Raw genomic sequence first — 22809 nt, forward strand, 5'->3', positions numbered from 1 at the left:
TCGGCTGCGCACCCCACTCTGGCCACCTCCCCTTCTTCTCTCAATTCCCTTTGTGGCGTGAATTGTCTGGAGAGTAGCTGGAGGTTTGGCCACGTTTCCTTCTGGAGGTTCGGTGCTAACCAAGCTCATCAGTGAATGAACTCACACCTGGCAGCCGAGGGTTTGTCTGTCTCTGCTGTGAGTGGCCCGGACGCGTGGGAGCTCCGGGCCGGGCATTTGTGTGAGGACAGACAGACGAGACCAGACGTGAGCCTTTTCCGCAGCACTAACAAGAAGACCCACGGCTCTCTCGTCTTTTCTCACTCCTCAGAGGTCTTTCCCCACCAGGTTTCTTCATTTTCCACAACGCAGTTACTTATGTCTCTACTGGCTCTTTTTCTGCAGAAAATAAACATTCATGATGCGACTTACCTCTGTATTTACCCTTTGTAAGTCCTATACGCAAGTAGGAACAATGTATAATTATCTGTATGCGTGGAGCATTAGGGGTCCAAAACCATGAAATGTAAATCTCTATTCCCAGGGATTTAGACAGAAACTTCCTCGGGGAAAGGGGCAAAGAAGCATTCACAGTGCCGTACTGCTCTCTGAGATGAAAAGCTTTTAATTCATAATTTTTATTGTGAGGTACATATTTATTAATCTCCCTTTGAGTAGATATGTCTAATTCCAAAACACTTACCATGAGACTGGCCATAATGAAATACAAGCAACAAAATGAATTATCTTTTTAGAAATCGACTGTGTTTACATGACATCTGACTTTCAGTATCACATGTTTGCATAAACTAATTAAACATGATTTCTAATGATTAACCACTCGGAACTTCATGATTGTTCAACTGCTCCCTTTTCATTCTCCATTTGCCATCTGAGTGTCACACTTGTTGAGCACCGATAAGACAATCATTGGTCACAGTCACTGCACACAAATACATGTTGGGCAGGATTTTCTTAAATCATGGTTTGTTTGTCAAGATATGATTTAACAAATGCTCCAGTATCCGCGTTACTCCCTTACAACGCTGCCAGCACTCAGAATCTGCACGTGTAGTCCCTTCCCACGCTCAGAGCAGCCTCTCCCCCAGTACAGCCAAGGAAAGGGGTTCAGGAAACCAGGCAAATTTTTGGTCAGGAACAAAAGAACAAGTTTCAGGCTTTGGCTTCCTAGTAATGATGTTCATTTATTCCCATAGACAGACTTATTTCCTGGCGATGTGAGTGAACTTGATGAACTCATTTTTTTTTTCCTGTCTGAGGAATGTCAAAAGCAGCTGAATTTATCAAAGGTTCCTCTGCTCAAATCCCTCAGACCTGTGTCACGGCGGTGATGAGGCGCTCCCGCCCTCCAGGCCTACCACACTGAACTTCCGAGTTTGGGGTTGGGGTCCAAACAAGGGACCGTGAATAGTCATCTTTCCCCACACCCTGCTTTCAAACCTAGCAGTTAGATACATGATTCTTGGTCTTTAAATGACAATGCCAAAGCGATAAGGCCAGAGCGAGATGGTTGAGCTCTACCTCAGGCCCCTGGAAGACAGTAGATCCAGATAATATATAATATGTAGATAGAAATAACAGAGATAGAGGAACCCGGAGCCAGAAGATACTCAGAGGTAGCCTGTTGTCAGGCATGCCTGATGCCCAAGAATCCTCAGCAACATTTTTTTTTTTTTCTGCTTTAAAATTAAAAACATTTTTTAAAAGATAGATGGAATGATTAATTAAACAAAAACAATCAGCATTGAATTTTACAATGGAATGCATCACATTAACTCTCTAATTGAAAGTAATAGAGCCCTATTTATTGATTTTTAAAAATATTTTAATAATGATTTAATATTTTAATAATAATAAAATTTCCTTCATTGTGGAATTGAGACGTCACCTACAGTATTACCTGGGATATCCAAACTCGAACATCCTCATTGTTTTTGTGGTGCGGGGCGTTCAATCTAAGGCCCTGCACTTGCGAGGCAAGTAAGTACTCTTCCACCGAGCTACACGCCAACACCTGATATCTTTAAAAATTACACACTTCCCATGGAGAAGTTTCCACTTTTGCAAACCTAGGTGAATTGGTCATGCTGAGCATTGAACCACTGGCAGAGAAGGTTAAGGCTGAGGCACATGGACGGATGGACGTCAGTCTGTAGATTAGCTTTTGATGGCCATGGCCCAGAGGAGAGGATGGTCCGTTTCCACAGTCACAACCCCAGACCCATCATAGGTGTTGGAGGTACTGATCAGAGTTCCGAAGCCAAGCACATCGTTTGCTGTAAGAGAAAACAAACCCACAAATATTAGTAAGGGGAATCTTTCTCCAGTATAGACAGACTTTGTCAATAGCTACCAAAAGTCAGGTGAGCTTATGCTTTAATAACTACATAGTATATGTATACGGTTTTAAAACTAAAAGTTTCTGAACTTCCTGTGCCCATTCTTTCTAGAATTAGTTATTGGGCCATTTGCCCTTTTAGGCTATATGCAATCATTAATATTAACTTTTATTAGACTTAAAAATTTTCTTTACTAATTATAACCTCAAAATCCATATTTGTAATGTGCCATTTACTTCCTTGCTAGCCTGGGTACAGTTTTCTTTCTTTTTTGTTTTTTTGAGGTAGGGTCTCACTCTGGTCCAGGCTGACCTGCAATTAACTCTGTCATCTCAGGGTGGCGTTGAATTTATGGCAATCCTCCTACCTCTGACATCAGAGTGCTGGGATTAAAGGCATGCGCCACCACACCCAGCTAGTTTTCTTTCTTTTTAAAAATATTTATTTACTTGACAGAGAAAGGGGGGGGGGGAGAGAGAGAGAGAGAGAGAGAGAGAGAGAGAAGAGAAGAGAAGAGAAGAGGAGAGGAGAGAGAGAGAGAATGGGCATGCCAGGGCCTCCAGCCACTGCAAGCAAACTCCAGACGTGTGTTTCCCCTTGTGCATCTGGCTAACGTGGGTCCTGGGGAATCGAACCTGGGTCCTTTGGCTTTGCAGATAAACGCCTTAACCGCTAAGCCATCCCTCCAGCCCCAGTTTTCTTTCTTTTTTAAAAAATTTATTTATTTATTTATTTTTTAATTTTTATTAACATTTTCCATGATTATAAAAAAAAATCCCATGGTAATTCCCTCCCTCCCCCTCCCCCCGACAATTACCCCTTTGAGATTCTATTCTCCATCATATTACCTCCCCATCTCAATCATTGTACTTACATATATACAGTATCAACCTATTAAGTACCCTCTCCCTTCCTTTCTCTTCCCTTTATGTCTCCTTTTTAACTTACTGGCCTCTGCTACTAAGTATTTTCCTTCTCACGCAGAAGCCCAGTCATCTGTAGCTAGGATCCACATATGAGGGAGAACATGTGGCGCTTGGCTTTCTGGGCCTGGGTTATCTCACTTAGTATAATCCTTTCCAGGTCCATCCATTTTTCTGCAAATTTCATAACTTCATTTTTCTTTACCTCTGAGTAGAACTCCATTGTATAAATGTGCCACATCTTCGTTATCCACTCATCAGTTGAGGGACATCTAGGCTGGTTCCATTTCCCAGCTATTATAAATTGAGCAGCAATCAACATGGTTGAGCACGTGCTTCTAAGGAAATGAGATGATTCCTTCGGATATATGCCTAGGAGTGCTATAGCTGGGTCATATGGTAGATCAATCTTTAGCTGTTTTAGGAACCTCCACACTGTTTTCCACAATGGCTGGACCAGATTGCATTCCCACCAGCAGTGCAGAAGGGTTCCTGTTTTTCCACATCCCCGCCAACATTTATGATCATTTGTTTTCATGATGGTGGCCAATCTGACAGGAGTGAGATGGAATCTCCATGTAGTTTTAATCTGCATTTCCCTGATGACTAGTGATGTAGAACATCTTTTTAGATGCTTATATGCCATTCGTATTTCTTCCTTTGAGAACTCTCTATGTAGCTCCACAGCCCAGAGCTTTCTTTCTTGATGCTACAGCACTACCATTCAAAATTTATTTATTTGCAAGGATGGAGAGAGAATATGAATATGAATGTGGGTGTGTCAAGGCCTCTAGCTTCTGCAAACAGAGTCCAGATGCATTCACCACTCCGTGCACCTGGCTTTATGTGAGTACTGGGGGATCAAACCTGGGTCATTAGGCTTTGCAGGCAAGTGCCTTAACAGTTGAGCCGTCTATCCAGCCCCAGAATGAACATTTTTATAAAACTTATTAATTCCTATCAGACACAGTGAAAACGATAGGGGACATAAAGCTAATTACCTAAATAAGCATGGACTTTTGGTTGTTAGTTTGTTGTGGTAGGTATATGCACATGTGTGTGCCTGCATGTGAAGGCCATGGGATTTTCTGAGGCACTGGCTGCGTCTCTCTTGTGCAGCCAGGATCTCTCGTTGGTCTGAAGCCCGCAGTGAGGCTAGGCAGAGTGGCCAGGAGTCCTCCTGTGTGCACCTCCACACCCTGCAGACTGCACGGAGGCTGCAGACTGGACTCAGGTCCTCGGGCTTGAACAGCAAGCGCTTCCCCGATGGAGCTGTCTCCCCAGCCCATTGGTCATGACTTTCGTCCAATAAAGAATGGCCACTGTGAATGCAGCCTGCGTTCTAGAAAGTTAATGGGAACTCAAAGGTCAGAGCAGACTTTCAAATGTGTGATATTATGCAAGTCATGGACCTAGCTTTGAGGCGAGGGCAATAAATGAGATGATCCTTAACGCCACTTAATTACCAAAGCGAAAGGCTTAAAGGTTGAGTTGCAAATTTAGGGTCTGTATAATCATAAATCTCATAAGTATACACATGCAGATGCACATCTGATTTCCTAACAAGTCAGTACCTTGGCATAGGTAGGTGCCTTCTCTCTCCTTGGTTCACTTGGGGTTACTTCACCAGCGTTACTTGAAACTCTTTACTAATCTGTGTTTTGGTGATTTTCTTTTGTAAAAGGCACTGCTTCAAAATGTAACTATGAAATAACAAGCTTTGTGGGGAAGAGGTCAGTTACAACAGCCCTTGTCCGCTAGAGGGAGCCTGCTGTCTTGCCTCAGGACACTTTGACAATGCAATTTGCAAACGCAGAAGCCACATTACTCGACAATGCATAGCCAGCATTACCAGTTCATCTGATTTTTTCATTAGAATTCAAGTCACTTGCTCTTTGTAGTTGTCAGTGTCTTTACATGAAGTCATTAAGGAGAACTACCCAGGATGCACAGTGAGCTTCCGCCAGACATTACCGGGTCTTGTAACCCAGTGTGAGAAGCTCCCATCGGAACTAACCTGGCGCTTTGTGACATGCAGTTTCTAAATGATGGTGATGTGCACATGGAGGCATGCAGAGCCAGCCACTACTGCACAGATGCGGATGGCTGGGTGGGGGTGGTGAGATTGCTAATGGTCAACTTGACAGTGCTGTGGGACACAGAAGCCCTGACCTCCTGGATACGGATGGTCTTGCCTGGGTCCAGAGTGCTTCCTGACCTACTCCAGACTTAGGGGTTCAAAGATTTCCCAATTCTAAGCTGGAAGCAGTTTGAACATTTTATATCATCTGTAGCGGGGTAAATTAGAAGTCCCCTATACATTCATGTTTTGAATGCTTGGTCCCCAAGTGGTGGCGATTTGAAAGGTGGAGCCTCGCTGGAAGGTGTGTTGTCAGGGGCAGGCTGAGGGGTGGTACAGCCAGTTTCCCCTTGGCAGAGTTTGGCTTACTCGCCTGCTGCTGTTTTCCACCCGCTGTGGCAGAGGTGATGCCTGTGACATGCTTCCCACCTGTCATCATGAACCTTCCCCTTATGACTTTACACCAAAATCAAAACCTTCTCTCCCTTCAGCTGCTTTTGGTCAGGAGCTGTGTCCCATCAACAGAGAAGGGAACCACGCCGAGTAATTAATCACAAAGGCCACAGAGGGCACTTGGTTGGCTGACTACTAACTTCAAAGTGGTGACTTCCTACTGAAGAATGATGTATGCACAGCCCACTCAAAACTGACTCACTGTGTTTAAACATCTGGAAATGAATGAGATGACAACCCAAGCTTTACCTGGGCTAAAAGGATAATCGTATGGAATCATTCCTCATCTGTAGTTGTGTATTGATTCTTTTCTTATCCTCTGAAGGCAGACTATGGATTCTGGCTTCCTGGGGTAGACACCCACATTCCATTTTCTTAGACACTGCTGCTTCCTACTTACTTTGCAGTGGGTAAAGAATGGAAATGGCTGCATTCAGGCCATAAAGAGATGCTATCTTCTTTTGCAGGATACATTTTAGTTGAGCAACGCAACTACTCACATGCTTATAAGTTGTGTTTTATAATGCTTAGTGTTCCAACAAGACCTACTGCTTATAAGAACAACAAATGGGGAGAGGGTGAGGCTGGAGAGATAGCTTAGTGGTTACGGTATATGCCTGCAATGACAAAGAACCCAGGTTTGATTCCTCAGGACCCATGTAAGCCAGATGCACAAGGGAGTGCATGAGTCTGGAGTTTGTTTGCAGTGGCTACAGGCCCTGGGACGCCCATTCTCTCTCTGTCTGTCTCTCTTCTCTCTCTCTCTGCTTGCAAATAAATAAAGAAAAATTAAACAAAAGGAACAAATGCGTTTGATAATCTCCAGCTTTACAGAAAATAAAGTACAAATAGAAAACTAAGAATAAGTTGGGACACAAAACAAGAAGCTATAAATTTTCTTTGTTTTCTAAGGCACTGAATCATACTTTTAAATGGAACATTAAAGTTTTGCTTAGTAAAAGAAAAATACCTGAGGGAGATGTCTGGAATAAGGATTGGACCTGCCTCATTCCCAAAGTCTGCAGGTCAAAGTTGAAAGGAAGTGCAGGTGGACCAGCCATCATCTCAAATACCTGGGGCTAAAAAGGTTTCAGATTTCACAATAGGGGCTATTTGAATATACATAGCACACTATCTTGGGGAAAGACCCCAAGTATAAGGATGAGATTCATTCATGCTCCATACAGAGCATACTGCACAGAGGTTACACATACATACATCTGTATCATATATTCAGCAACACAAATGGGCTGGTTATCCTTCTAACGTGACTGCTACTGGTGACATGAGTGAGGTATGGGGCTGTGCACGTGTGCACACAAGTTCTAGATTCTCGAACATTTCAGATCTCTGTACTAGGGAGAGCATGTTCTACACGAACCTGGGAGAGAGTGGGGGAGGGAGAGGGAAGAGATACTTTTCTTACTCTAGAGAACTTGCCTAAAATATTAGCTACAGCAAATTTAGACTCAGGCCCAGACACCTGGTTGGCAGAATACAGCTAATCAGAGCTGCTGTAGGACAAGCAGTCATTCAGATCAAGTTCTGTTTTTGAAAGGAGACGAACTTGTGTGAGATGAGCAACCACGGTCTACGACACACATCCCAATCCTTTGTTCTCTTCCTGCCTCTGTCCTCGCTGTGTTGACCGCAGGCTCCTGACAATCATCTCTGACAACCTGACAGCGCTGAGAGAACGGCAGGCTTCCAGTTCCCGTGAAATGCAAAAGGACACAGTATGTTCTGGTGTTGACAGAGGCAGCGTCTATCTTAGCGAAATAGATATTAAAACCTTAGAACTATGAGGCACAGTGACATAGATTTTACAATTTTCACTGAGTATTGCCAAATTTTCCCTAAGAGAAGGATGAGAATGAGGCTCTCACTGCTCTGTGCTTCTGGTGTGGTCCAGTCAGGTTCTTCTGGGCCGGGAAGGCTCGAAGCAAGGCATTGTCAATCCCCTATTCGCCTTCCTCCGTGACAGCTGCACACACAAGGCCACTGTCGCTGTTTCCTTCCTGTTCGCCTTCCTCTGAAAGCTGCGTGAGCTGCAGCTCTCCCAGACAGGGGCAGAAGTGGCAGGGAATGGCAGGAGTCCGGTGGTTACCGCCCACACACAGGAAAACAAAAGAGAGGAGCACTGATATTCCTTGAAACAGCGTGACTGCTCCGCTCAGTCGGCTCCTGTCAGTCGGCCGTGACGAGGCTGAAGGCAGACCCTCACAACCCGGCTCTCCCGTCCGCGAGCTCCGCAAACAGTCCCAGGTTTCCCAGCTGTAAAGTGTGGGCATAGCCAGAATTCTAACGTAGTAAGTATTCAAGAAAGTTTCATCCCATTCTCTTTGGAGTTCTACTGATAACACAGATCAGGTTTGCCTTTTCTAATGAGAAGAGAAGGGCTGGGAGATGGCTCCGTGTGTGAGAACGCTTGCCGTGAGAGCAGGAGGACCTGCGAGGGCCCAGTCTGCCCCGTGCTCAATCCCCAGCACAGACGCGAACAGTTGAGCATGGTCACATCTGTGAGGCAGGGGAATGGCTGGGTTTGTTGCTCAGCCAGTCTGACCACAAATGGTAGCTCTGGGTTTGGTAAAAGACTGCATTTCTGAGTGACAGAGGAGGAAAAAACTTACGTGTTCTGAATGTTAGGTCTCCAGCTAGTGGCAATTTTTGAATTGGAGCCTCCTGGAGGCCGTGTACTGGGGGGGGGGGGGGGCTTATAGGTGTTATAGCCAGCCATAAAAGTGATTAGCTGCTAGTTGGGTGAGAAGTAAAATGAGAAGTAAGTTTAGAACTTTGCCAGAGTAGCTTTTGTGAAATAACCCAAATTCATTTCAAGAGCCACCTTGCCTATGTGCATATATGCATTTCCTTATTTTATAGAAACAATTGCCCCTCTGTATCTCAGGGTCTGCATCTGTGGACTCTACCATCCATAGGTGGAAATTATTCAGAAAAAAAAAACAAGGCCCGGTGTAGTGGCATGCACATTTAGTTTTAACACTTGGGAGGAGCGTAGGAGGATCACCATGAGTTACAGGCCAGCTGAGCCTATATAGTGAATTCCAGGTCTGCCTGGACTACAGTGAGACTCTGCTTTGAAAAACCAAAAATAAACAAAGAAACAAACAAATAAATAAGCAAATCTGTATTAGTATCAACATGTACAGATTTTTAAAAAAATTATTATTTAGTAAACCACACAGTACAAATAGTTAACTTGTAGCTACATTGTATGATATTGTAAGTGATTTGGAATTTTATCTGATCATATGTGGAGGATGTGTGTAGATTGTATACAAATACAATGTCATTTTATAGAAGGACTTGAGCATCTAATTATTTAGTGTTCACAAAGAGTTCAGGGACCAATCAAATATGGGTATAGAGGGAGTGATGGAACTTACTGGGGTTTGACTATAATAGACACCAGGGATCAAAGATACATGTTTCACGGTTCTTGTGTTTTAGTAAAAGAGAAATCAGATCCAGGAATGGGACAGAAGTAGGAGGTAGACCCAGAAGGATGGCAGTGTTTTCTGGAAGCCAGGATAGGTTGTGCAATCAAGAGCAGGAGAGTTTTGGTGATTATGGGAGCCAGAGGCGTCCCCAGTTCTGGTCTGGCTTCCCATGTACATGGAAAATGACATTGGTTCTTTTGTAAAAATAAGTAAGTAAAATTCCAAAACCAGCAATGCAAACATGTCTAAAATCAATTCAACCAAGGGAGAAAACCAGCTGTGCTGGGAGATGCTGTTGAGAGGAGTGGAGGTCGTGAGGATAGCATCACCTGAACCCTCAGAGAGCGCTGTGGCCAGGGTGGAGTATGTGTTCTGCTGCAAGGTATATCTAAGGGAAACGGAGCTCAGGGAGTTGAATCACAGGCTAGGATGGTGATAAGAGCTGCTTGATATTAACATGCCTCTAAACCTGTGAAGATCATTTTCTGAGAAGATCTAGAAAACTGATGCTGGTGTTAGCCTGGGCACAGGGCTAGTTAGCAGCTGGCTGGAGTGAAGCTAAGCAGAGGTGCGACATGAGCCCCCGTCCCTTTTCCGACAGCAGGACACTGTGTATCCTGCAGAGGAAGGGACCGTGAGCCCAGTGTGAGGAATCCCAGGATCTGAGGACTTCGTCTGGACATGCTGAGTGTCTTTCCAGTTCAAGACGCAATGACACTGCTGTCAGCCCACAGCCCACACATGGCCCAGGACTCTTACCCTACTTGGAGAAATGGCTAGTCAGTAATGGAATCTCAGTTTTCATTAGCAGAAAAGTCAAAATATACTGCCCTCAGCTTTAGTTTACTTGGATTGTTCTTTACACTTTATTTTTTGATCTATAGCCCTTTATGCATAAATACTTGAAGCAAATGAATCAATTTAATCCAATTAATTTAATCAAATTAATTTAATCAAAGTAATTAAATTAATCAATTTAAAGAGATAATTTGTACTAATAGGACCACTATTAACATTATTTCTAGTAACATAGCTGTTATACTTTTGAATTTTGGTAATTACTTTAAAAAGAAAAGTTCAAAAGTCCTGGGGTACAATTAGCAAGTGAATGGCTCCAATGTTTCTATGCTTGCATTGGAATCGTCCAAGTTTGAGACTGCCTACAAAAGTCAGAAATACTAGCAAATACCTTCCTAGGTACTGTCAAAAAGAAATACAAGATCCATATTTCCAAGGAAACTTTCTAGTGCATACATTAAAAAGTAAACAGAGTAAGAATGTTAATGATACATTTTATTTGTTCACCTATCTCACACATTATCATTTTACCATGTTATCAACATAAAGGAAGAGACACAATTTACATTGCTTTTTCAAACTAAGTCTTTATGAGCCTTTGGTAGAGAAGTCGCTTTTACACTGGGGCTTCTTCCCAGTTTCGGCAAGTCCTGCTGTGAGTGCTCATCAGACGTAGCTCCTGGCCACTGTGCTGATTACACAGCCCCGACCTAGGTTGCTGGAAGAGGAACCTTACCTAAGAAGCCATGGGGCTGGAGAGATGGCTTAGCGGTTAAGCGCTTGCCTGTGAAGCCTAAGGACCCCGGTTTGAGGCTCGGTTCCCCAGGTCCCACGTTAGCCAGATGCACGAGGGGGCGCACGCATCTGGAGTTTGTTTGCAGAGGCTGGAAGCCCTGGCGCGCCCATTCTCTCTCTCTCCCTCTATCTGTCTTTCTCTCTGTGTCTGTCGCTCTCAAATAAATAAATAAATAAATTAATTAAAAAAAAAAAAAAGAAGCCATGGTTCAGCTAGCTATCTGCTTTCCAAGGGAACGTTATCTTTTGGTTTGGTTATACAGATAGTGACTGTCATTTCACACAGCTGTGTTGCCCTATGTGCCAGGTTATAAAGGGCATGCGGAACTCAGAGTGAGTACATTAAATCATTTTAAAGGTTTCAGATTTATGATATGAATGGGTCAGTGGACACCTGGATGCTACACATATGCTCTGTAGTAAGGGAGACTGAGCTAGCATAAGCTGTAATAAAACAACTGAAAATATAAAACCTAAAAAAAAATCCCACTTAAGAGTATTGAGAGACTATATTCTTTAAGGCCTATAAAAGCAGACTCTGCCTGAACTTCTAGCAGATAATCTAATTGACACCTTCCTCAAAATCATTCTCTCCTTCCCAGTCCTTGGGCCCCACATCCAATTACATCACTGCTGTGTGAAAGCAGAACTAATGGTTGCCAATTAGGTGTCAGTCAAATCTAACTAAGGAAAATACGCCCCTTGCCTCACTCATGTATCTTGGCATGGAGGTTGCTTCAGTCAGCTTCTCATGGCTGGCAGAAAGCACCCGACCAAAAGCAGTTTACAGGAGGAAAGGGTTTATTTTTGCTTACAGACTTGAGGGGAAGCTCCATGATGGAAGGGGGAAACAACGGCATGAGCAGAGGGTAGACATCACCTTCTGGCCAACATCAGTCGGACAACAGCAGCAGCAGAGTGTATCAAACACTGGCAAGGGGAAGCTGGCTATGAAACCCACAAGCCTGCCCCCAACAATACACTGCCTTTGGGAGGTCCCAATTCCCTAATTGCCACCATCTGGGAAACTAGCATTCAGAACACCTAATTTTACAGGAGCACCTTAATCAAACTACCTCAGAGGTTAAGGCTCTTATCATCTGCTGTTTCTTACCTACTTATCAGTCACTCTGTGCAACTTGCTATTCACTGACGAAGTGAGGAATTAGCTATTCTCATGATTTTTTTCTGTGTCCCCTCCAGGAACAAATCCAGTCTTTCATCTGCAAATTGGATCCATGTAGTTGGAATTACAGTATCTTTTCCTAGTCTGGTTCAATCTGATTTTTCATTTGCCAGAGACTGAATTAGTAATTCTTTTTTCTATTTACAAATGACTTGGTTCTTTCCAAGGAACATACGTTACATTAAAATCTACTTAGAATCCTGGTTCTGAGCAGACATAGTATGGTGTGAGCCTGAAACAGCTGCTCTGAAAAGCAAGAAAAGACTCTAAAATCAATTTAGCCATGTCAGAAGGACAGAGGAGTTGGGATGAATGTGGGACAACTTGAGACAGAAAAGAATCCCGAGAGAAACCATTACAGAATAACAAAAAGATTCCCTAACACACGAGGCAAGAACAACACTTCTTTACCTAAGAATGTCAGCTCCTAAAGCAGGAATGACAGAAAGTCACTATTTTGCAGCCCTAGCGTAATAAGTGGGTCAGTCCAGCAGCATCAGTGCATGCTGAATCACGAGATAAAGTGATGCTTGGGAGCAGGATGTTCACACAGTATCAGAGACTACTCCCCATGTAACCTTTCCCTCCAAAACAAGTGGGAGGGCTTTAGCCAAATGATGACGCAGCATCTGTAATAATACACAGACAGGCAGTTGTGCTGTGCTAGCTGTGAGGAGGCTACCCGGGACAACGGGATGAACGCAACGTCACCTATGTAAGACCTCTTCCCAAACACAGCGTGACCTAACGCTAATAATGGGAAAACAATCAGACAAATGCAGAGTGTGGGGTCCTAGAAACATTAGGTGCCTTGATTCCTCAAAACTATCAATGCCATTAAAGACCAAAAAAGTAGTAGGATCTTTCTACTTTAATGAACAACAGAAGTAGAGATAAAGCATGTTTTTATTTATTTATTTATTAGTAAATCTTACTTTTCAAAAGCTTATAAACAGCATTACCAAGACACTTGGGGAAACAAATGAGTGTGGACTGAAGAGCATCACCCGTCAATGCAGTGTATTTTGGGAGTGTGTACCAGAACTGTAGTTATATGGAAACATGCTCTCGTTTTTAGGAGAAGGCTGGGGAAAAGGTAAGGAAGTTAGGAAGGTGATTTCTTTCCGTATTTGCTTCAGTTTCCTCATGAACTGAGGCAATACTGTTAACTAAGAAGCGCCCATTGGTTTGCAGCAGAATCTTCACTGAAGAAAGTACGTGCTACATGGAGAAGGAAGTGGCATGCCTGACATGCCCACTCGGAGGAGCAGCCACAGCCCGGGGCACGGTAATGGCTCCTTCCTCTGGCAGTGTACCAAAACTGTCATGGGATCACTTTTCTACTCACTGATGCAGGAGGGCCTGAAAATTCAGCAGCCTTCCCTGCCAGAATTTCCTCTGCCGGGGAAATGACACGTAGACCCGACTGGTACACGTGCCGCTGACAGCAGCTGCGGGCACAGGCTTTTCCGCGGGTCTCCGTCTCCCGTGGGGACTTCCCAGTGTGAGCCCTTGCCCTTGCTGCGGCCCAACAACAGGTCCTCCCTTGAACTCAAAGGTCCAAGGAGGAGATTTTGTGATGTCATCTGAAAGTGGCTGGATGTGCATCTTTATCCATCTCGGGAGTCCATCCATGCCCTTGGATCAGGGCTGGAAGTCTCACTGGGCTTCCGAGGCGTCACTCTTCCTCCCTCTATATTTTCTGAACTGTAACTCATCAGACCAGGAAAAGGCTGAGAGTCAGTGTCAATGATCACTACTTTCAAATGTTTAGGTTTGCCTAAAATAAGCAAAACACATTTTTCTTTGTTAAAATGAATTTCCCACTGTGTTATATCATTAGACATTCTGCTCAGAGCAGGCTCCCCCTTGTAGTTAAAGAGATAAAGCTCCTTGAATAACAGAAAAAAGCTTATTGAGCTTATGAGACAAAAAAAAAAAAGACAGTTGTGATCTGTTTGCATTAATTACTTGTGGTGAAAATGAATGATTTGTGCGGAAGCGGCTGAAAAATTTCAGTGTGAAAAGCAGGTGGGATTTAAATGAGTGTACTACCAGGGAGCAAACAGACTATCTCAGGGCTTCTGTCTTGCCTTCCACAACTGGGGCCCTGCCCTGCTCTGGTGGAAACTGGCCTACCAGAAACTTACCACACAAGTACAACAGGTCCAGTTCTTGTCCCAGAGAGCCTGGCTGGAGAACAGGGCTAGTTATTTTTTGCAGCTGGGCCTCAGAGTAACCCTGGAAAACACAGATCTGACCTTCCCATTCTAATATTCTCCTATTTTTGTAAAACATACTCAGGTGACCTGAGTATCCATTTGGAAAATGTTAATAATGTCTGTCCCCAGTTATTTCTCACATTGCTAAGGTGAAGATGAATGAGTTAATGTCTGTTAAGGGCTTTGACTTCTCCAGAAAAGTGATGGAAATTGTATTATTATCATTTCATCTGTGTGGAGGAAGCTTTGAAGTGGCATTTGCTTCTATCCCTCAAATGTCAACAGGGATTATTTTAAGTATATCAAACAAATGCAAATGACATACAAAAGTGCAGAAAGAGGAGAATATGTGAAGAGCACAGGATAATTGCTTAACATCAATCTCAAACCTTCAGGTGACACCTCCCCAAATAAGCTAAACAGACATAATCCATGCTCTTTTAGAATTCAATCATCAAGCCAGACAACCCCAAACAGACAGGCAAATGGAAAATAAGAAAAGGCATAAATCTCTTTGGAGGGACAAGGAGTCACACAGAAGTGCTACAAAGGGGGGCTTCTTATTCACATCTGATGTGGAAGTGAGGATGGAAGGCCAGCTGAAGTGAGTGTGGTTGTTGGTCCTCTCACCAAAAAATCAACATTCTGTAGAATGTTACTTATTTGACCAAGTTTGGGTAAAATCAGCCTATCACCTGGCTACAAGCAAGACCTGTACGTACCTTGTGGGTAGTGTGACTTGTGTCTACAACAAGGGAGAGGAGTGCTCAGTGGCGAAAGCACCTGCTCATTCTATTATTAACCTTTGTGGTTGCACTGGCCACGTTATGTGACGGTTAGTATCTGGATTAAGTTGTCATGTGCAGTACAGACAAGAAATCATGAAAATAAGGATGCTAGGAAAATCAGTGACCCATTTTGGCTATCAGTCAGAAGTAACCAAATGTCACCATAGAAATAAAGTCAGGAGGCTCTAAAAAGAGGTGGAGGCTTAGCAAGTCTACTTCTCAAGCCACTATTTCTGCTTTTGGATGCCACACCAGAAAAATGCATTCTCATAGTGTGTTGGGCAATGCCAGGCACAGGCTGGAGCCTTCAGCTTGAGTTGCTAGGCAAGGCTAAGGACCCCCCGGGCTACAGGAGGCCACTCCCTCTCCAAGCCAGGCACAATGGAACTTGGGCTTTGCCCTGTGACCTTTGGTCAGTTGCCTAGGAAACTCCTTATATGGTATCAGCCAGCAACCTTTGCAAAGCCCATCCCCCTGTACCCTATACCTTCTCCCTGCCATTGTTTATGTGCTGGAATGTATGTCCCCATATGCTGATTAGGCATCAGCAAGCAACCTTGTATACCAATCCTCTTAGGACCCTCTTCCCGCTCTCAACTGCTTATAAACCCATTTCCCTATTGATTAAACCAAGCTGTTCACAGAGACTGTCTCCAGAAAGTGATTCTTTCTCACACTCACTCTTCAAGGTTGCCTGGATGCCTGAAGCAAATTGGTTGCTCCAGGAAGGACTCTGTACCCCCAGCACCTTGAAACCCTGATCGAAATGAGAACTTTTCAGAGCTCCTGCCGCTCTTCTTCACCATCCACCTCACTGCAAGCATGACTGTAATGGCAGCTTGCTCTTGCGGATGCCTCAGTCTGAAACTGAGCCTCTCCAAGATGGAATCCTTATCGGTGTTCACAGAAATAGGTTAGATGCTTCCATAAAGGTCCATCAAGTACTGCCTGTTTATATAGCAGGATTTCATTTCATAGGAGTCTGACCACTGTCTTAGGAAAAACAGGATTTGATTTAAGCTTAAATATTTTAATATTAATAGATTTGATTTGTTATATGTAATAAAACAGTCTCTTAGACTGTCTGTAAACACACACACACACACACATATATATATACTTGTCATGAACTATTTTCATCTAAAAATTTTTCTTTATTGACATACTTTTCATATTCATATATGAATATTCTAATGAGTCTGAAAATATTAACCATTCTTAAAATAAGCTACTTTACTTCACAATGAATATATTTCTGCTTCTGGTTCAGTTATAATCAATCATTTTTAATTCCTAAAATGTACCTTTTCCTAATTACAGCCTGAACTTCTCTTATTTTGATGAACTTCTTTTCTATTAACTACTTGTATGCAACACATCGTATTATACAAACCAAGCTTACAACTTTCCATTTGGCATTTTGCCATATCACTGTGAGGCGAGAGCATGTATGGTACTACTGTGTACATGTATTCACAATTCCTTTTCTTCCAAGTAGATTATAAGGTCCTAGCAGGTAGAAATATGACTATTCTAACTCGTACTGTTGAATGTCTGCTCAGGAAACCTTATCTACAATCCAGCTCTATGTGTTAACACGCACAGAAGAGACGTGTTTCCTTCTTTTACACACCCGGGTGACAAAGCTGAGCTCAACTGCGCACCAAACCAAATCAGTGTTAGGCAAGTGTCAAGGGCTTTAGAGAATGCAGCTCAAGAGCCACTGGTCTACTATCCCATCTCCCTATCTCAAGATGGGAGATTAACTCCAGATATCACACAGCCCCGGGCACAGTACCAGAACCCAAGCCTCCTGACTAGTGCCCTGTGCTTCCTGCTTCTCCAGCTATCATCGTATCATCATAGCCTCAGCTCACTGGGAGGGAATGGGAGCTGCTTCTAGATTAGCTGAGCAAAGTTAAATGATTTAAGCTACATATTTTTAAACTTCTTGAAAAGTGTGGCTTTTTAATTTTTTGAAGTTTTATTATGCTTATAGATTGACTTATGTCATAGGCTTCAGCTGACTCATGGGTTTCTCATCCATGATGTCCCCCACAGAAGCACTTTGTACTGAATGTCCTCATTCACTCATTTATTCATCCATCCACTCACTCACTCACTCACTCACTCACTGCTGTGTGTGGGTCGTGGGGCGTGTGTGGTGCTTGCACATTGGAACCTTGTGAGCACGCAGGCACAGGCCAGAGAGGACAGCCATGCTTTTCTACCTTATTTCCCTGAGACAGTTTCTCACAGAATCTGGGACTAGTTTATTTTATTTTATTTATTTGTTTATTTATTTTTTGCTGGTGAGTCCTCTTGTCTTTGCCCACTTAGGCACTGGGATGAAAGCAGATGTGTTACTTCCTGGATTTTTTTGTGGTTCAAACAGGTAACAATGCTTGTGCAGTAGCTGTTCATGCCCACTAAGCCAGCTCTCTAGGTCCCCATATTCTTATTTGAAAATGTACTGTCCTGCCAGGTGTGGTGGTGCACGTCTTTACTCCCAGCACTCGGGAGGCAGAGGTAGGAGGATCGCCATGAGTTCGAGGCCACCCTGAGACTCCATAGTGAATTCCAGGTCAGCCTGGGCTAGAGTGAGACCCTATCTTGAAAAACCAAAAAAAAAAAAAAAAAGTATTGATTCCAACCTGGAACACTACAGGAGTATTTTGTTGTTAATAATTTTGCTGTGTTATATACTGTTAAATTAAGTAGTATTACTAGTGGTCTTCTAATGTGGAAAGAGGAAATGAAGACCAAGTGGGATTGGTTTCTAGGCATAGACTAAATACTTGGCTTTTAGTAAAACATTTTGTTGTCTATGCAATAGACACACAAAGGAGAAAATTCATTTCACTTTTTAATGTGGGAAGAGCATTTCACAGAAAAAAAGACTTAACTAAAAAGCCTTCATTTGTAATTCTAGGGGAATGAAATTATGTCATTAAAGAAGATATAAAAGAAATTCTTTACAACTAAAATAATGAAAATTAATGTGTTCAAATTTTTTTCTATTAATTACACTGAAATGATTATAACTTGCCAATATAATTACAAAGTTTTAGATAGAAAAGATGCTTTGAAGTATTTACAGAAAGAGAGAGAGAATGATAATATAGCTTTAATATTGTAAAATGTTACAGAAAAGCTGAGTTGTACCATTCATTTGTAGAGGCTCACATTATATCATACCAAAGCCACAACTTTGTAAATTCTATTTATTTGGTTTTATATGGAAAAATTAAAAAGCAATCAACTTGGTAAAAAGTTTTTGCTAGGGCTGGAGAGATGGCTTAGCGGTTAAGCGCTTGCCTGTGAAGCCTAAGAACCCCGGATCGAGGCTCGGTTCCCCAGGTCCCACGTTAGCCAGATGCACAAGGGGGCGCACGCGTCTGGAGTTCGTTTGCAGAGGCTGGAAGCCCTGGCGCGCCCATTCTCTCTCTCTCCCTCTATCTGTCTTTCGCTCTGTGTCTGTCGCTCTCAAATAAATAAATAAAAATGCTTTTTTTTTAAAAAAAAAAAAAGTTTTTGCTACAGTTTGACTAATTTTTGAAAATCACTTATATCACAAGTCCGTATGTAGAGAATTAGTTTGGGAACATCTTCCTTGTATTCTTACTTAATAATTAAGCAATTTCGTCCATTCCCTGTCAAGCACCTGAGATGGCAAGCGTGGGCAATGCATGCCTCCCTCTTATTTCTCTCCTGCTGCCAGTCACTAGCAGCTGTGGGGCGTTTCATGGGAATTCCTGATATCAGCATCTTGTAGCGAGCGCCGTGTTGATGCAGAAGGCCTAAGATACTCCTTTTGGCTCAGTTTGTATTTGATGAGGCATCTTCACTCTCCTCTGGGACATCTCACTTTTCTACTTTGTTCAAAGATGCTTTAATTTTTAAATTAAAAATTATTTGCAAGCAGAGAGAGAGAGAGAGAGAGAGAGAGAAAAGAGATAGAAGATGGCCACACCAGGGCCTTCAGCTACTCTAAACAAACTCCAGATGCATGCACTACTTTGTACGTCTGGCTTTACCTGGGTACAGGGGAATTAAACCCGGGTCATTTGTCTGTGCAGGCAAGTGCCTTAACCACTGTGAGCAATCTCTCTATTCCACAGGTGTTTGTTTGTTTGTTTGTTTAAGAAGCCGAGTGCAGGAGGCAATGGTGGCTGCCCCGTTCTTCCTACAGCACAGGAGTCAGCAACTGCTGGATGCCCTTTTGGCACTGTGTCCACTGGCTAACTGTTAATCCCTTGCTCCAGAGAAAATGGCCTTCTTGGGTCTCCCTCTGCACTTTGATTGGAGGAATCTAGACTGGCTTCTACTTGTCCACAGGAGGCCATGTGACTGATCCCCAAATTCCCACCTTGGCCTTGATGCAGTATTTCTGAGGATCCGATCTGTCAGCACTAGAGACCTGGCATGGCACTGCCTCCTCTCCTGAGCATCCGAGCGCCATCTCATGGAGTCCGAAAATACAACATATCTCATGCCAGGTTAGAGCTCTGTCAAGGAGTAAAGTCATCTCTGTCGATGAAAGCTCTCCTTCCCCGAGACTGTGGCGAATCTACGCGGGAACAGCGATGCCCATCCTACTGATGCCAGGCAAGAGCTGGGGTGTCTGACACGCTGGTGCTCAGCTGTCGTGCTAGACACTCCTCCTGGCCACCTCCTCCTCATATCACCACAGGGGTGCATCCGTCTTGACTCAGAACTTGGATATGCTTCAACATAAGTAAGTTTTACTTTATTTTCTAAATTCCCATGTCAGCAGGTGTTGATGTCATCTTCTCCTAATGTTTCACATTTCTGAATAAAAGCAGAGATGCTATAAAAACTCTGCCATGTAAGACTGGGGACATGGCTCAGCACGTAAGAGCGCTTGCTCTACATATAAGCATGAGGACCTGAACTCAGTCCTCACCCCCTGTGTAAAAAGGTGGCACACACACACCCATTTCAGTGACCCCGGTCCTGCGGGGGGCAGGCAGGAGGACTACGGGGCCCACTGGTCATCCAGACAGACACAAAATCCCAGCAGCTCCAGGCTGAGCGAGAGTCTGTCTCAGGGAAACAACGTAGAAGAGAGATAGGAGACACGTGATGTTTTACTCTGGCTTCCATACAGGGCAGGTGTGAGCGGGCACGCACACACACACACCACACAGGTACAAACTCTTCTGACAAAAATTCAGACTTCCTTTTTGAAGTCTGTAGTGCCTATGACTTCTGTAACATGCAGTGGTGTGTTTTAAGTTAGTTAATGTAGCTTACGTACGTGATTTTATATGCCACGAACAAGTACAAGGCAATCTTTCCTTTTTAGAAAGTCTTAGGTAGTAAACATATTGGATCTTCTGGTGTATGCCAGGCTTGGCAACATAAGCTCACAACAGTCCACCGTGGCTGTAACGCACTGTTAATCAGTATGCAGGTGCGCCCCGCGGCAGGGCGGCTGGCGGCATGTAGTTATCGTTCAGTCATAGTGTGCTTGTGAAAACCTTCAAGGCATGTTCTGGTAAGTGCTACATGATGCTGGTTTCTAAAACGTGAAGAGAGGAGGATCTGCTCAGTACCCTGCTTTCACCACAGACCCAGTGTACACAGGAATCCATTCAGCCCTCGCACGGCTAGGAGGTCCTTGTGACTCACAAGAAAACACAAGAGGAAATGACTGACTTCTGGCTCCCTTCCTCCACGCAGCTATCTCATAGCATTTCAGGATTAAGGAATAGCAACTAAAAAGAGAAGGAAAGATCCCTTAAAGAGTTTTCTCTTTTTACAAAGTGTAGATAAAATTCTTTTGTGCTCTTCATTTAATTGCCAGTTTAGGATCCTTAAAAATCTTTCTCCTCTTCTATCCCCTTAATTTTTTTTTTTAACATTTTACCAAAGTGATGAAGACGACCAGACCTCTTAGTCTACACAAACACTTATACGGTTTGCTATGTAGGAGAGCGATTCTAAGGAATAGAGTGGAGAGCTTCATGTCAATTTAGGAAAATTCTTAAAATTACAATTACTTTCAGGGCAAAGTTTACTATGAACATTTAAAAAAATATTTATTTAAAAAAGAGCAGGGGCTTACGAAGGCATGTCCATGGAAGGCTTTTAATGTGCACATTGCCTGCTACCCTTCCCTGTTTCTTCAGACTCTTGTCCTTGCTGTGATAAGCACGTAGATATTCACAGCTCTTTCTTTCCTTCCTTCCCCTACATCAAATCCCCCCAACTACCAATCTTCCCCTTCACCATGGACTGTAACTCCTGGTCCGCTCATCACTTTTCACCGTTCTGCAACCTGCTGCCATGTGAGCTTCACCTTTGTAACCCACTAGGTAGAAGTACGATCACAAGGGACCGCATTTTCCCTACGTGAATTCTGAGTATAAAACACTGTGACTGAACATGCCGTAGCAGCACGATTTTTCTGGAGTACTGAATTTTAAAAGTAGCGCCGTATTACTGAGCTAAGACTTATGAGAATTCAAATGAGTCTCACAATGAGCTGGTGCACTAGGGCTCATGAGTCATTCCTGTTTATAAGGCAGGACTCCCAGAGAGGGTGGATCATCCCCTGGAGAACACACTTCAGTTCTATCTCCTCGGCATCATCTTTGCCTCCTCCCTCTGACAGAGCCTTGGTGTCCATTAACAAAATATCTTGAAAAGTCCTTCACAGGTTTCCTGAACATGACAAAGCATTTGGTGTTGTTGGCTATCACTGTTTTTTTAACACCTGAAACTGTCCCTGGCTCATGGAATGCACCTAATAAACACAGACTGCTTAAATGTGGCAGATAATTTGTACCAATGGTGCTTACATTATTTTTGCTGGGGGAATGTGGCCTGTTACGACTTTCAAAGCATAGAGGGGACTGAGTAGATGGCTCAGCAGTTAAAGGTGCATGCTTACAAAGCCTGCCAAATGGCCTGGGGTTGGTTTCCCAGTACCCATGTATGGCCAGATTCACCACGTAGCACATGTGTCTGGCGTTCATTTTCAGAGGCAACAGTCCCTGGCTTACCCATTCTCTCTCTCTCAATTCCAAACTCTCTCTCTCAAAAATTAATAAATTGGAAATATTTTTAAAAAGCATGTAGGGACTTTTTGTCTCAAACCTGGAGGCTCTGGAAGGCTTTAACTGGTCATGTTGAATTCAGGAAAGAAGAGTAAAAAGCCTTTTTATTTTTTCCTTCTCCACCATCGTCACCTATCTATTTTACAATGGAATAAGGATAGACAGTATTATTTGGCAATCCCTGTCATCCTTTCCAGAGGATTTGCCTTATTTCATTATGGCAATATTAGTTTGTGATGTGAACTGAGGGGCAGAGCAGTTAAGTATTTTTCCCTATTGTTTATGTGTATAAACACTGAAATCCATGAGATTTGAATTTGAAATCTGCTACTATGGGAAAATAAAGTGTCATTACTGAGTTAAAGAGAACAAAGGGGAAATAAAAGCACAGCTTGACTGCCCTGCTTTCGTCCCACCAGGATCAATTTATGTGGGAGAGAGAGAAGGACAAGGCAGCCGGGGGAACAACAGGTTGTTAACACACATTATCAGGAGAAGACCTCCTTTCAAATTTCAGGAACTGAGCTGGAGATGTGGAGTTCATACCACACTGTGTCAGAGCTCCCCAGAAACACCTGCAAAATAATAGCATTAGCATCTGTTATTTGGAATAAATCCAGAGCTGGTGCATCCATTGGAAGATGTCTTTGCTTAGGGGAAAAGCAGAGATAAAACGGGATGC

General features: G+C 43.3%; 1 protein-coding gene across 4 annotated transcripts in view; it reads right to left on the reverse strand.

The window, feature by feature from the left end:
* Nucleotides 1–588: 588 nt before the first annotated feature.
* The window catches only part of Tpk1 (thiamin pyrophosphokinase 1), a 296901-nt gene continuing 274680 nt past the window's right edge, over nt 589–22809 (reverse strand). For all 4 annotated transcript variants that reach the window (XM_045160318.1, XM_045160319.1, XM_045160320.1 and 1 more), the window contains one exon: nt 589–2276. In XM_045160318.1, the coding sequence (XP_045016253.1) occupies nt 2158–2276 (119 nt within the window). In that variant the 3' untranslated portion in view covers nt 589–2157. The remainder of the gene's footprint in view (nt 2277–22809) is intronic.

The sequence above is a fragment of the Jaculus jaculus genome, chromosome 10, assembly GCF_020740685.1.
Source record: "Jaculus jaculus isolate mJacJac1 chromosome 10, mJacJac1.mat.Y.cur, whole genome shotgun sequence".
Lineage (NCBI taxonomy): Eukaryota > Metazoa > Chordata > Mammalia > Rodentia > Dipodidae > Jaculus > Jaculus jaculus.